Raw genomic sequence first — 15,808 nt, 5'->3', positions numbered from 1 at the left:
TCTTCTGCGGTCAGGGCTCTCTGTGGATGCTCACAGAATGCTTCTAGAAGTGAGACCTCAAGGCAGCCAGAGACTTCTGGAGGACGAGGGCAGCATTTGGACAGGAAGCATTTCGAATCCCTGCACACACTGGAGCACCAGTGTCTGAATCCAAAGACTCTCTGAACCGTATTCATTCATTCAACAGATACATCCCATCATTTTCTAAGGGTCAGGCACTGTTCTAGGCACTGGGGATTCCGTAGTGAACAAAACAAATACGATTCGCAAGAATGAAAACCCCATTCTAATACGAGAGGGGGCAGGGGAGCTCCCCCTCCCCCCCAATGAACATAATTGATTAGTAAAAACCACACTGTTAAAAAAGTGAAGTGTTATGGAAAGGAGGGACAGGGTTGCCACGGGGATGGACTAAATAGGATAGTCAGGGAAAATGAAATAAGATAAATTTGATTATTTAAAGCTCACCCAGAACTGGTGGGCTATAAAGGGTAAGGCCCACTCCTTCGCTGGGCCGGTCAAGGGCTTGCGGAGTTGGGGCCGGCCGGTGCGGTTCTCCGAGAGTACCACGAGGGGGAGCTCGGACCCCTCCTAGCGCCGTCTCAGCCCTCTCTCACAGCCCTGTGAGCAAAAGTTTTTCTTAAACTAACAATGCCTGTGTAAGGAGGTGCTCGCGCCTGATTGGACGAGAGATTTTTGCAGGTTTGATTCCTTGATTGGACAGGAGGTGTTAGGGGTGGGGAGAGAGCTGATGGTGGGGGATCCCGCTCCCTCCCCCGTCAGTCTGGCCGGCTCCGTTCTCACGTAGGCTCCGCTGTAGCTTGCAATGTGACAGTAGGACGCATACGCACCCTCGCGCTCTCCCCAGCTCGCACTCCCTCGCCCTCTCTTTCACACACGCACGCACACACCCACCTCTCCCACAAACACACACACACACATGCACACCCACACCCACGCGCGCCCGCACCGCCCCACGCTCGCACACTCCCGCCCACGCCCACGCCGCGCTCCGGGGAGTCCGGTCCCAGCGAGAGCGCGAAAGGATACGGAGAAGCCACCCGCGGGGAGCGCAGCGGCGCCCCGGGACGCGGCGCCCTCCCCGCGCGGCCGCCTCGGCTCGGGCTCGGCCTGGGGGCCGCCGGCCGGCGATGGCCCTGGATTGCCTGCTGCTGTTCCTCCTGGCATCCGCAGTGGCCGCGATGGAAGGTAACGTACCGTCCGCGGAGCAAGTTGGCTGCTGGCGGCTGTATCCCGGGGCTTCTCTGGCAGCTTCGGGTCGCTCGCATCCCGATGCCCGAGGGCAAGGCTGTTCCGGAGCCTTGGCACGGCCGAGCGCGAGGCCGGGGCGGCACCCACTGGCGCGTCCCCGGGTGGCTCTCGGAGCCCCTTGGCTCCCCTGCCTTGGGCTTCCTGGCAGCCACGGTCTCCAGCAGCCCCGGCTAGGAGAGCGCGGAGTCCGCTGCATTGCGGTGTCGGCTCCTGAGCTCCGGGCAGAGCTGGGCGTTGAAGGGGCGCCTTGGACCCTCCGGCCCCTGGAGTGCGGGCGTGGGTCGGCTCCCTTGCTATCCCGGCGCGGATGCGCCTAGGCGGCCGCGCGCCACCTCTCCGTTTATTCAGCTCGGCGTCCGCCAGCTCCAGGACTCTGCTCGGCGGGCTAGCGCTGCCCCGTACCCCGAAAGTGGCCCCGAAGGAGAGGGGCTGAGTTCACTGGCCGTACCCTCGGGAACTGCCTGGTGGTCCGGGAGCCTGCGGGGCTTCATCTTTCTCGTGTCAGTCTGGGCGAGGTGGACACCTTTGTCGCCTCCTGAGCCTGGTAACGGGGGTGGGGTGGGTGGTCGGTTCTGCTGAAACTCGCCCAGCGTCTCCTCCGCCCAGCGAAGGGGACTCGGCGGCCGGGAGCGGACGGGCAGGGACACTCTCCCTGCCGCTCCAGCCTGGGCTGTGCCTCCAGCTGTGGAGGGAAGCGCGCTGCACCGCACCTCGCAGGGCGCAACCCGAGCACCCGCGTTCCGCGGTGCCTGCGAATCCCTGTGGGAAATCCCTGCCCCGCTCCCCGCCCCTTTCCCCTCCCCTTCTTCGGGGTGCAGCGGCGGCTGCAGCCCCTTCCTGGGAACGCAGCTCGGCCTTAGCGCCTAGAGTTACTAGGGTGGAAGCAACTCTTGGGGGTGAAGCCCGCGGCAGCCCAGCTCACAGCCGCACTTCCCGGTGGCGGACTCGGGTGGAACTCCGCTGGGACTCAGTGCCGAAGGGGCGCAGCTCCTGGCGCCCACGCTGCCTTCCAAGTTGGAAGCTCTTTCCGATACTGGTTACCCAGTAGACCCCTCCCCCCAAAGCCCACCGTGGTTCGTGCCTCTGACCCCTCCAAAGCGCTTCCCTTCTCGGAGGGAAGCTGGGCATTTCGGGCCCCAAGAGGGGGCTGAGATCCCCTCGCCTTCGACTGAAGACCACCGTATCCCGCGTTCCTTTGCTGGCAGCGCGGGGGTGTGGCGATCAACGCCTAGAAAGGTCTCACATGCTTTTCAAAGGTGGGTTTTTGTCTGCCTTCTGCCTTCCACTGCCCTTTCGGGCTGCTGGTCTGTGCGAAGGGGGTTGCTTTTTGGAACGGGCAGGGAAGGGAGCAGTGTGGACCAGGGATGCTTGGGTTTGACTTATTGGGGGCCAGTGTGGGAGCAGTTGAGAAAGGACAAGCAAGAAGATGTGCACTTCCAAACCGGTCAGGACAGGCTGAGTCAAGGAGCATTTGCAAAGGGCTTCGCAAGATGGGACTTGATAGCACTGGGGCCATGTGTCCTGCCTGCCTCTCTCCGAGCCTCTGGGAGAGTTAGGGACGGGGCCTCTGAGAGCAGATAGGTGCCCACTTTGGGAGCATGGTCTTGGCATTGATTCTCCATCGATGATGGAGGGTGCATGCCTGGGAACGAAACTGTTTGGAGAGCAAATGTGTGGGAACACACAGGCGTCTGGCAGTGTGTTTTCCTCCTTAGACTCCTCTGCTTGGGTAGCCAGCACACCCTGTCTGCTCTGGGCTGGAGCTGTGTGAGGGAGGGTGCCATTGTGCCTGCCTAGCCCTGTACACAGGCCCTGGCATCCAGGTCATCTGGAGCGGCCCACGCTATGGGGGCTGTGGCCCTTCTCTGGGAGCAGCCCAGAAACTTTGCCAGTAGCCTGGCCGGAAGGAGCCTCTCTGGGTTGAAAATCTCTCCAGCAAGGGTTAAAAGAAACACCACATTCAGCAGAATATTAAAGCAGCCCCGTGGTCCCAGTGCACAGGGATAGTACACACCATTCACTCCTTCCTCTCCTCAAATGAACACAGGCAGGTTCATTTTCTACTCTCCTCACACAGAGCTGCCTTCCCGCCTGCCTCCCTGGGCTGGGGCCAGCATCATTCCGTTTGTGATGAGTGAGGAATAATTATCAGAAAAGTGAATCAATGAGCTGCTTACACAGACAGAGCTCTCTCCCAAACTCTGCTGTGGCCAGCGGCCCCCTCTCCTTGCTGGTTCAGCCACTTAAATGTCTGTTTTCTTTTCCCTGGGGGACTCAGGTGGAATTTCAGTGGGGCCCTGTCACCCAAAGCAAGCAGCTCCAAGGCTAGCCAGGTCTTCAGCCCGGGCCAGGTCAGGGACAAAGGGACAGCAGCAGCCATGGGGCCAGGTGGAAAGAGGTGGCCCGAGGCGGTCAGGGCCCCATGGGTCCCCTCCCCACCTGGGTGGAATAAAGGAAGGCGAGGGCTAGTTTACCTGGGGTGTGGGAAGCTGAAAGGGAGCTATCTCTCCTCTCCTGGCCCCTTCCCATTTCCAGCCCTGCTGGGAGAGAGATGGCACTGCAGGGAAAAGGCTCTCTGGGAGATTTTTAAGCCAGTTTTCAGAGGGGAGCAGAGTGGAGTCAGGGATGCTGACATCCCCTGGCCACATAGCTAGACCTCCATTCTCAGCCTCTGGACAAGCAACTGTCTCCAAGCGCTTGTCTTTTCACACTGTGTCGGAGAGCTTGTTGAGAATGGGCTGCTGGTTGTCTATAGAGGGAAGGCAATTGCCTACATTCTAGGAACTGCCCTTCAGGACAGGGTGGGAAACTCGGACTTCTCTCGAGGGGCTTCTCCAGCAGTAGGGACATGTTGGGAGCTTCCCTGGACCAAGCATGTTGGCCCTTCTGGGAGGCAGCAAAACGGAATCATTGACAGGATGCTAACAGCATTCCCCTGGCCCCACACCCTGTGGCCATGAATGACCATACACCTGCAGGTGGCCCCAGTGTTTGAACACTGGCTGACCAGGGTACTCCCAGGAGATCTGCACTTTGGTGTGTCTCAAGCGAAGTCCTTGGCCCCCTTGAACGTGCACATGTGTTTGATTTGGGGGTAGATTTCTTAGGGCTTGGCAAATAGTGGATTCTCAGTAGGAACTGCTGACCCACGAATATATGCCTGAGTTGCTGTACCTCTTTGTGGCATATCCCACCTTGAAATACAAGGGCACTGAATTCCAATGTACACAGTTGAGTCTCCATTACATCGTGATGAAAACCCCCAACCTCAGCCGATGTGCCTACAGCAGGCCACCAGGCCAGACATCACTGGTTGTTACTGCATTTTTCTGTTAATATTTGTTTGCTGAGTGTGCGTCTGTTTTGGGTTTCCATGAGTGTGCCTGAGCCGACCAGCAGTAGCAGGTGCCAAAGGTTTAGAAAAATATCTGGGAGAGAAAAGTAAATTTGAGAAAATCCTATCCATTATCTAATTTTACTTTTTGTGCATTGTGTAAAGGTTCCTGTTACGCAGGGACCCCCCTCCAGCCAGTGAGTGGGATGCTGGTGAGATATGGCAACACAGCTCTGGGCTTGAGAAAGTCTTGGCGATGTAAACAGCTGCAGAGGTCCAGCCCCAGCCCCGCCCAACCCTTCTGGGTTGGCAGAGCAGAACTGCCAGCGCTGGTGATGCCCAGGAGCAGAGGGAGGACCTGCTGGGCCACATAGGATCCTGCCCCGCCCATCCTGCCTTTTGTTGACCCGTGCAGACCCAGACTCAGATATCAGATCTCAGAGCCCCTACTTGGCCCCTCACATGGATGGGTCCTGATTTTCAAGATGTACTTTGGGAAAAGCCCATAAGGTAGAGGCATAATATGGTACCATCTTACATTCCATCCATCAATAAGTCATCTTTGATAAAGCAAATTGGACCAAAGAGGAAAGTTACCAGGGGATGCATGACAGCACTGTGACCCTTCCTCTGGATCTAGTGCATGGACCTGCCCATTTACTGGAAACTACTGATTTTATCTAGTTGGTTGACTGAATTTCATGAACTTGGGGCAGTGGAAGGAATTGTAGGGTCAGGACTGAGATCTGGCTGTGAGGATGGGGCTAGAATCAAGTAGGGTGGAGACAGATCGCTGGATCGTGAAGCCAGAGTTCTCCACCTCTGGCTTTATCTCCCAACTCTGTTACTTGGAAAAATCACCAGTGCACCTGGCCACAGTGTCTTTGTACAGTGGATCATCATGCTCACCTGTCCCAACCCTAGAAGTGGGACAAGTAACACACATTAGGAGGGTAAGCCTGTACTAGTTTTTTTTTTTTTTTTTTAAAGATGCTATTGAAGTCAAAGACACTTTCACATTATGAAATTTTAAAAATCATCTACAGCTAATCCTCGTGAGTTCTTAGTAACGCTAAGGTTCAGGGTCATCGTACTTTTCCAGCAAGGGCAAAGGGTGCAGGCGACTTTGAAAGGCATAGAGGGGAACAGTCTCAGGCCGTGGTCCTCAGGCTTCAGGAAGCCTATCTGTCTCCTGGGCAATTTGCTACAGACTCGGACTCTAACCCCACAGTTCAGCTGGTCTGAATGGACTCGGGATGCAGGTGCTTCCTGAAAACACTGCCCAGGAGAATGATGCTAAACCAAAGCTGCAGTTAGAAATGCTGGGCAGCCTTGCCCACCTTTGCATTTACTGAGTTGGAACGACCTGGGTACCTGCCTTTTAAACAAAGGGCTCCAGCGATTCAGATGCAGGCAGCCTGGCACCAGATTTTTTGGGGGAACTACTGTTAATAGCTAACACTTAACACTAAGTGCTGTTCCAGGTGTTTTACATAGAGGAATTCACTTCACCCTTACATCCTGTCAGGTAGGTATTATTATTATCAACCCTCTTCTCCTACTTTTCAGATGAGATGACAGATACAGAGTAGTTAAGTGGTTTGATAAGGTCACGTAGCTAGTAAGTAGCCTGTAAGTCAGGTTCTGGAGTCTGTGTTCTTAACCACCCCCCCTGACTGTGCCACGGTTCTAGGCTTTGCACAGAGAAGGAAGGGTTCAGATCAGCCTTAATCCATGGGTGGGAAGAATTCCGACGCTAATTCAGCCACTGGCCATTGGTACTCCACTGATGACTGGGAACTGCAAGTTTCCGTGGTTTTAGGAGATGAGAGAAACGTTCAGATAATCCCACAGCTTCAGCTCAAGCAGCAGGTTCCTGCTCTTCCTCCCACCCCACCCTTATTCACAGGCAGAGGCAGGCTGGAGACCGCACCCAGCATGGCTTCGGAGAAGGGACCCAGTAGAAGCATTGGGGGCTTCGTTGCTCTGGCCACAGACAAGTGTCCCCAAAGGAGGTGGGCCTGAGTGCTCTGTGCATTGTAGAGGCAGTGGAGGGACACACAGCATCCTTCCTGCCCCCCGGACCGGAGAGCACGCCTTGCACCTGGCTTCTAGGAGTCGGCCTCCTCGGAAGAGCTCACTTTATGTCTCCCTCTTCTGCACTTGCCACTTAAGCAACCTGAGTATTTCTGCGAGATTTCCGTGTCTCCAAAGGTGGTGGAGACACACAGCACTGCCGCCTGCCCTTCTGAGGAAATTACTATAATAAAGTAATGCCCTGGGAGCGATTTCATATTTAAAAGCAAAATTTTGCATGAGAAATTTCTTGGCTCCTTTTGGGGATTCCATTTCTGATGATAATCGGGCTCCTTTGGTCAGTGTCTGGCTGTGCTGAGGGGGTGCGTGGAGTGGCCAGGTCAGGGCCACCTGCTCCACAAAAGACCCCTGATGCCCGGGGTCTGAGCCACCTCACTGGCTTTTGTTGGTCACTCCTCTGGGGGTAGAGAGATGAGAACACACTTTCCTGGGAGGCCGGGTGTTGGGTTCGTTTTTCTTAGTCAGTGGACACCTGCTTTCATCTGACCTAGGCCGCAGGCAGCGAGCAGGTGCACAAATAGCTCCCTCCCTGTGCCTATCTCCTTCTTGTTGAGTCAGACTGGGGGAGGGGTCCTTATAGTGGAGAGGGCAGTAGGGGTTTGGGTAGGGGCACCCCCAGGGTAGAAGCAGTGGGGGTGTTGACAGTTATTGATAGAGCAAAATCTGGGACATGGAGGTCTCCTGGCTAATTGTGGAGGGTCATAGGTGCCCATAGGCCGGTGGGGGTTCTGCAGAGGCTGTTCGGGCCCCAATGTTTGGGTATCAGCAGTGAGTTACGGTGAGGTTTGCGGCAACAAGCAGGACCTTAGCCTGGTGCCCTCCTTGGAGGGACCCTGTATCAAGGTGTCAGGCCCTCCTGCTGGCCAGCAGCAGGCCCAGGATGGTCTAGGTGGTGCAGGCAGTGTGGGGGCCAGAGTCCCCACAGGTCCCATGTAGAATGCTCTGGTCCCATGTAAGTTTGCCTCTAACTTGACAAGTGAGAAAAAAGCCTCTTATTTACTCCCCAGCAAACGGGGATCATTACTCCGCTCTGTGGGAAGATGCCCAGAGCGAAGATGGGGGAGGGGGTTCTTCACTTCACTATAATGACCCTGCTGATAATTGGGGCTTCAGGATGATCCATTTGCTAAAGTGGGGAAAAGGTGATGAAGAAGGTCGCCCTGCCTCCCCCTCTGTCCCTGGCAGAGATGTTCCTCCAGGTCAGGTGAAACCCCAGACAGCACCATGAGCAGCTGCATCAGGGGGCTGCCCTGCCCCCTCATGGGAGGTTCTCCCAGAGTTCTCTGGGGCAGAACTGGACCCACGTGGAAACGTATAGGAAATTTCCTGAGAATTACCAGGACTCATTTCCGATTGCACCTGAGGCTCTACGTCCCTCCTCTCCCCCCTCCAGCTTCCTGGCAGCAAGTGATAAAATGACTGATTTGAATTTAACTTCCTTACCCTGCCTCTCCATCCCCCAGTGGAGGTGATAATGAGCAGAGAAGTGGGCAGAGGCAGGTGGCCAGGAGAGGTGGGGACAGGGAAGGCAGCCGGGGCCGTAGCCTAGCACCAGCTTCTGAGGCCACTGCTTGGGCTCCGGGGCACAGGCCAGGGCCAAGGCCCTTCCTTTTGGCCCTGACATGTCGGGAGCTGAACTGGAGATACGTTTCAGGGAGGGGAAGAAACTTTCCAGAAATCCTACAGCCTGGCAGCATTAGAGCCAGGGCTAGACTAAACCCCATCTGCCCATTGAGTATTTACTATATGCTGGTCCCTGTATATGTATTGATCCCCGTACCCTTATTAGCCAAGCATTCATTCCCCCATTTTACAGGTGAAGAAGCTGAGGCTTTGAGACGTTAAGTTATAGATTCAAGAGCTGAGATTCAAACTGAGGTGTTAACAAGTTGAATGACACCCCAGGCCTCTGCCTCCCAGTTCGGCACCGTTTCTGTTTAACATTGCTTATTCATGAAGTAAATCAGGGTGCACCTATTGAGCACCAGCTGTTTATGCATCATCCTGCCACGTGCTGTCTACCAGACAGTCCTGCTCTGGCCTGCTCGCTGCGGGTCCCTATGGCCAGGCTCTCCCAGGCTCTCCGGAACTGCCCTCACCTGTGCCCCCAGCTGGAAGAAAATTTTTTCCTTCTTGGTTTGCATTTTTCTGTATACACGTGGCCTTTGCCATGTGCCTCCACCAGCCAGACTCCCACTGTGGTCATTATTGGTTTTCTTTCTGCTGCATGTCCATCTGGCTCTTGTCTTTGATGAGCTGTGTTGCTGAGATGGTGGCAATTTGGCATCTGCCTGGATCTCAGTGATGAGGGGGTGTGTAGCGAGCAGGGTTGCTGTGGGTCTCTTGGAGTTCCCTCCACAGGTCCGCTTTCCAGAGGAAGGGCCAACTGCGGGTGTTCACCTTTAGAGATGTTCCCCAGATTCTGCCCTGTGGACCCTGCTCTACTTGGGGCTTTGTTGCTTCTTGAGTTCCAGCTGCTTCTGCCCATCTGGCCAGATGCAGATGCTATGGCATCAGAGGAGGACATGGGGGCTTAGCATCAGTTTTGAGTGTGGAAGGACATGTGGGAGGAGGGAGAGGAGAGAGACCCCTCAGCATCCTACTGGGACTGGTCAGTGGCCGGCCCCCTTGGGGCTGTGCCTGTGGAAAGGGCGGAACAGGAGGGGCCAGGAATCATTTCAGCAGCTTCATCAATGGTGGTGGCAGAGAAAACACCTTATCTGTGAGAGGCAGCTGGGCCCTGCAGTTAATTGTTCTGTTGTTTTCCTTTTGCTATTTTTCCAGCACATCAAGGTAGGACCTTTGCCCTTGGCTTTCACATTGATGCTGAGGCTGGAGCTGGGCAGTGAACTTGGAGAGGGGCTGAGATAGGGAAGGAGCCTCACCAGGCATTGATGAAAAAAGAGCCCATCCAGGGATGCTCCCAGCCCCTTTGGCAATGCATCCAAACAGTGTGAGCGGTGGAGCACAGGCTGTAAGCTTTTGTGCAAGGTAAAGGGTCTCAGGATCATCAGAAAATCCACTGATTTTTGGTCTGGTGCGCAGGGGCCTGTGCTGAGCACTGGTCAGACTGTACTTTGGGTGTCAGACCATAACCTTAGGTTACTCAGTCACTACATGTGTGAATCTCTTCCAGAACCTTCAGGACTGATGCGAGACCCTTCACAGTCTGGGTTCTTCCCTCCCCTGCTCCATGCAGGTACAGATGCACACACACCACACCACACAGGTCCACATTCCCTGGCCATCCTTTTTTCTTTTTCTGATTTCACGCCTGCTGTGTGCTCTGGGTCTGCACCTGTGTGTTCTTCCTGTGTTGATCTTTTTACTGACCCTTTTCTTGGCTAGCCCTAACCTTTCCTTTAGAATTCACCACAGTGGCCATCTCCTCCTGGAAGCCTTCATCCCAGCCCTACACTAGATTAGATGGCCCACCGGCCCCCACCATAGCTGCCTCTGCCTTCTTCCATGGGAGCACACTCTTCGCTGGTCCGTGGTCGTGTGTGGATTTCACTGAGTGCCCACAGCTCTGTGAGCCGCCAAAGGGTGCACTGTACCTTAATTGCCCTGGTGTCCCTGGCACGCGGCACATAGCGGTATCAATAAATGCATGTTGTATTGATGAATAAAGAGAAAGAAGAAATCAACAGAATACTTTAAAAATCTGAAATTTGCCTGGCTGGTGTGGTTCAGTGGTTGAGCATTGACCTATGCACCAATAGGTCACTGGTTCGACTCCTCATCAAGGCACATGCCCAGGTTGTGGGGCTGATCCCCAGTGAGGGGCATGCAGGAGGCAGCTGATTGATATTTCTCTCACATTGATGTTTCTGTCTCTCTCCATCTCCCTTCTTCTCCAAAATCAATAAAGAAAAATTGTTCAAAAATCTGAAATCATGTCCCACATGGTAGTTTAAAACATGTCTGCAAATTTTTAAATTTTTTTGTCAGGTCAGCAAAAAATATAATGTTTTTTTCTTTTTGTTATTGAATTTGTTGGGGTGACATTAGTTAATAAATTATATAGATTTCAGGTGTACAATTCTATGCTACATCATCTGTATATTGTATTGTGTGTTTGTAACCCCAAATCACATCTCCTTCCATCACCATTTGTCTGCAAATTATTTGATATTCTTCTTTTCAAAGCATGAAGCCTAATTCCACTCCCCTTAAATACAGGCCGGCTTTCTACCTCACTCTAATGAACAGAATGCGGCGGGAGTGGCCCTGCATAGTATTGGAGGTGAGATCATAGGAGATGCTACAGCTTCTCCTTGGCTCACTCTCTCTCCTGGGATCCTTGCCTTTGCGACCCAGCCACCATATTGTGAGGAAGCCCAAGTTACACAGAGAGGCCATGTGTAGATGGTCTAGCCACAGCCCCACCTCAAATCACAACCCACAGCCCTCATCAAATGCCAGACTGCTGAGTGAGCTAGTCTTCAGGTGGTTGCAGCTCCTATCTTTGAGCCATAGGGATGACTCTCTGAGCCCTCTCTAAGGGGCAGATTCATGAACAAAATAAATGTTGTCTTTGTTGAAAACTATAAGTTTTGGGTTGTTCTATTCCACAATTGATAACTAAAATGTCCTAGAATTAGTAGCAGAAAAAAGGTTAGCATCCTAGTGTGGAAGAGGGTACAGTCACTAAGAAAACAAATAATGTAGAACATAATTTCAGGAAGGTACTATAAAGGTAGTAAAGAGGGTGATGTGATTGAGAGTGATGGGTGCAGGCTTGGGCAACTTAAAATGGGGAACAAGGTGGGGAAGGGAAGGCCCTCTTTGTGAATATTTGAAGGGCAGTCTTACCAAGCAGCCTAGCTTTATTCTGCATGGGAGATAGATATTGGCTTGGTTATTAAATTCTTTCCAGCCAAGCTGAACTAAGATGGAATAGGTTGCCTTGAGGGATGACCTAGTCCCATCTTGGGGTGTCCAGGTGAGGGCTGAGCCACACCCAGACTTGAGAGCCCAAATTCTACAAGAAGCAAATGGGGAGTGGGAGCAGAGAGACAGAATGGACAGCTTTGCTTAGAAGCCATCAGTTTCATGAATACACCTGCAGGACACAGTTATTGAGCATCTACATGAGAAACACTGTTCTTGAAACTGAAAACGTGAAGTAAGGAAGACACCGACTTTCCTTCAAGTAGCTTACCTAGCAACAGACTGGTGGGGGAGACAGAGCCATGCAAACTATGAGCTGCAACAGGACACACGATGGAGGCTGATAGACATGGTGTGGCGGCTACTTGTCAGCTGCCAGGAGAAACCGAATGAGAGGGCCATGCTTCCAATGGGAAGGATTTGAGGAGGGAGTGTGTGTGTGTGTGTGTGTAAGAGAGAGACAGAGCCTGGCCGGTGTGGCTCAGTGGTTGAGTGTCGACCCTTGTACCAAGAGGTCACCAGTTTGATTCCCACATGCCCAGGTTGTGGACCTGATCCCCAGTGGGGGGCATGCAGGAGGTGGCCAATCGATGTTCTCTCACATCGATGTTTCTATCTCTCTCCCTCTCCTTTTCTCTCTCTCTAAAAATTAATAAAGAAAAATTTTTTTTAAAAAAAAAGAGAGAGAGAGACCCAGGGTGAAGCTCCATGGAGGATGGTAGAACTTTGTCGGTAGACACGGCAGAGGGTGGCCATGGGAATTGGAGGCTGATGGTATTCTACTCTCTGTGTCATGGAGGTGGACACCCAGAGCGCTCCATCAAGAGCTTTACCTATTTTATTAGCCATGTCTTTGGTTGAAGAGACAGAAGTTTACTTCAAGTGCAAGGAAAGCAAAAGGTAGGGGTGATTACTGGCACATGTTATGACTGGGAAGTTGGGGACCGAAGTTAGGATACTATCTGGGGACACCATGCTCTCAGGGATCAGTCTTCCTTTTTTCATTCTGTAGCTCTGTGTCTGCATCAGCTGAGGTGCTGGCAGAAAGAGATGGCACTCTCGAAGGGTTGACTGAGGGGAGTTGAATGAAGAGGCTGTTCCAGGGGTGTGCACAGGTTAAGGGAACCAGTAAAGATAGGGATGCACACAGGGATGGGCAGTACTGGGCAGCCGTGACTCCCCAAGGCTAGCAGGGGCAAGTGGAGAGGGTGGTGCCATCAGGACCAGGCAAGAGCTGCAGCAGGGGAGAGGGCGCCCTGACAGGAGCGGTAGACATGGGCAGAGGAATGCAGCCGCTGCCCAATCCATGCTTGGGAGGGGAGGGGCGTTCTATTCTCTAACCCCTTGCTCTTCCGTTTTCTCATCTCTGCCAGTGCCTGCCATTGGATGAACTCAACAAGAAGGCAGAGGGCATGGAAACCTGGCTCGTAGGGGTCAGTCTCTTGAGGCACAGAAGAGGGTAGGGAAAGGTAGCGAGTGGATCTGGAGGGCCAATGGAGAGTAAATCAGCACAGTGTCGTTTATGTTGACTTCATCCTCAGGAGGGCTCTCCCATGAGATGGTCATGTGGCTGCTGGCAGCCCAAACTCACATCCTCTTAAAACTTCAGCAGAAAGATAAATTCTCACTCCCAGTTACTCTAGCAAAAGCCCTGGAAGTGTCTCCTTGGCCTCCCTGTGTCCTGAGTCTCTCCTTGAACCAGGCTCTGTCACCAGGATGATGGAATATACTCATTGGCCTGGTTTGGGGCATATGGCGACCCATCCCTGGAGCTGGGGGGAGAGGGTTAGCGCAAACCCACCCAAGCCGCCTGGCCTGAGATGGGGAGGGCTGTCTCCCCACAAAAATGTCAGGGTGCTATTTCCAGAAGACACAGGAATGGGTGCTGGACAGGCAACAGCCTACCACACCCATTCAACCTTCCTGCATCACTGGATCACGGAACCTGATGGAGAGCTAGTGTGCACAATAAGGGAAAGAACATGGGCTCCGGGGCTCGAGGAGGGGACTGTGGCTGCAACGAGCCTGGTTGAAGATACGGGAGAAGCCAGGGAAATTGAAGATGATAGAAAAGTAAAAACCCAGGAAGGTAGAACTGGAGATAGCGGGGCAAACATCTTCTTTCTTGATAAGGATGTTCCCTATATTCTTGAACATCATGATCAGACTCAAAGTTTTGAACACACAGGCAGCAGGAGTGTTGGCCAAAGGCAAAGTAATTTTAAGACTAGCGCATCTCATGGTTGTCAGATGGGCCCGGGGATGGGGAGCTGGGTGAAAAGGTGAAGAGGGGTTTAAGAAGTACGAACTGGCAGTTACAAAATAGTCATGGAGATATAAAATACAGCATAGGGATAATGATACTGTAATAACTATGGATGGTACCAGGTGGGTACTAGATTTATGTGGTGATCAGGAGGATCACCGTGTAAGTTATATAATATCTAACCAATACGTTATACACCTGAAACTAATATAATATTAAATGACAATGGTAATTAAAAAAAAAAAAAAAAGGAAGACTAGCATATCTCAGCTAGACTCTGAAGGAAGAGGGCTCCCATTTCGGGCAAAATGCAAAAACTGGGAGTGAAGAACTGTGCTTCCCATTGTAATTCTCTGGGCTCCAACACAGACACCAGAACACCGTAAGCTAACATGGCATTGAAATTGGATGTCCAGTAGAGAGCGAGAATGGAAGAAAAGCACACTCGCAGGTACAAGATAGGGCTCATTTCCCCTCATTTTTCACTGTATCAGTAAAGGCTTAGTCTCGCCTGGAATTTCCATTTTGCATCAGTAGAATGATTATTCAGTTTTCTGTGTAGTTTTTGTCTAGGGTTTGAGACTTGTATAAAGATGGCAGACCTTCAAAGTCCTTTGCAGGCGTCTCCATATACCTTAGATATCTGTTTCTCATCTGAGCAAGAAGCCTCTAAAATCTGCTTAGAATTCGTCCTGGGAAGACTCCAATGAAGATTCCTTTTGCCTTTCTGAGTTCCCTGCTCTGGAATCCAACTTTCCTCTCCTCCCAGCTGAGAACAGGTTTTTGTTTTGTTTTGTTTTTTACCCAGTAGCACAAAGCTGCTGTTCTGCATGAAAACCCATCGTTTTCTTTTTCCAATCAGAAGAAAGTAATTTTCCTTTCACTCACCTGACTACCTTGTTCAGAGCATCCCCTACCCACCCTTTTCTGATATCTTGCTGCTAAGTATTTGCCAATTCATTTGCATCTCAATGGTTCCTTAGCAACTATCATACCCTCAGGATTAGGTACAAAGTGCTCTCTGACACCGGCTGCCAGGGCTACATCCCCTCTTTCATGGCGCCTTAGTTACACCAAGCCCTGCCCACCCAGGAAACACGTTCACCTACGTATCACACGGTTCTGAATTACAGGGCAGTTTCTCCTTACCTTGTCTGAGTTTGAAGACGTCTAAGTAATCCCTTGCACTAAATGACCCAAATAATCCACTGGTTAATAATCCACTGGCTCCTGAAAACCGACCTCTGACAGGCGTCTTCAGAAAAAGACTCTCCGGTCTCAGCATAGAAAGAGAGTCCTGTGTGCAGACAGGCAGTGAATGAGGTCCATTTTATGGACTTGGCAGCTGAGGCTCAGAGAGGTGAAATTACTTCCCCGAGGTGGGGCAGGCGCCTGGAACGTTGCAGGGAGAGAGGAGAGCTCAGGGCACTGCTGCTTCCTAGCCTTGGGCCACTCACACATGCGTCCTGAAATGACTCCCATTTGCCGACTCTTGTGAGCTTTCAGAATAAATTTCCAGTGTGTCTTAAACATTGATAAGTGACTCTAGTCATCTGAGGTCCTAGGAAATTTCACTTCTCAGCTAGCCGGGAATAATTGCCCTAATGAATATGCCAAATACGTATGTTGCCTGGTTTCTCTATGCTGGGCAGTTGATATTCTTTCCATTCATGGGCTTGCGTTGTGGGTAGCACGGGAGGGGGCCGGGGGAGCCCAGTGTGCGAGTGTCTGTGTGTGTGCTCGAATGCGTGTTTATGCAGATGATCTAGGCAGTGGCACTGGGCCATTTAGCAGGTTAGAAGATTCTGCCCTGAGTAGGTGGTGCTGCTTTGTAACCAGGCCTCCACCACCAGGGCTCTGGCATGGGACAGCCAGGCAAATGGAAGAGCTATTCAGGGAAGGACAATAAGAACAAAGCTCCTTCTCCAGTAGAGCTGACTTCTGTG

General features: G+C 52.4%; 1 protein-coding gene across 1 annotated transcript in view; it reads left to right on the top strand.

The window, feature by feature from the left end:
* The first annotated feature begins 787 nt into the window (after positions 1-787).
* Positions 788-15,808, top strand: part of EPHB1 (EPH receptor B1) — a 413,891-nt gene continuing 398,870 nt past the window's right edge. Inside the window, exon 1 of the mRNA XM_036266458.1 lies at positions 788-1,209. Coding sequence (XP_036122351.1) covers positions 1,152-1,209 — 58 coding nt within the window. The 5' untranslated portion in view covers positions 788-1,151. The remainder of the gene's footprint in view (positions 1,210-15,808) is intronic.

The sequence above is a fragment of the Molossus molossus genome, unplaced genomic scaffold (genome assembly GCF_014108415.1).
Source record: "Molossus molossus isolate mMolMol1 unplaced genomic scaffold, mMolMol1.p scaffold_m16_p_18, whole genome shotgun sequence".
NCBI lineage: Eukaryota > Metazoa > Chordata > Mammalia > Chiroptera > Molossidae > Molossus > Molossus molossus.
This window is presented reverse-complemented; position numbering and strand designations above follow the sequence as displayed.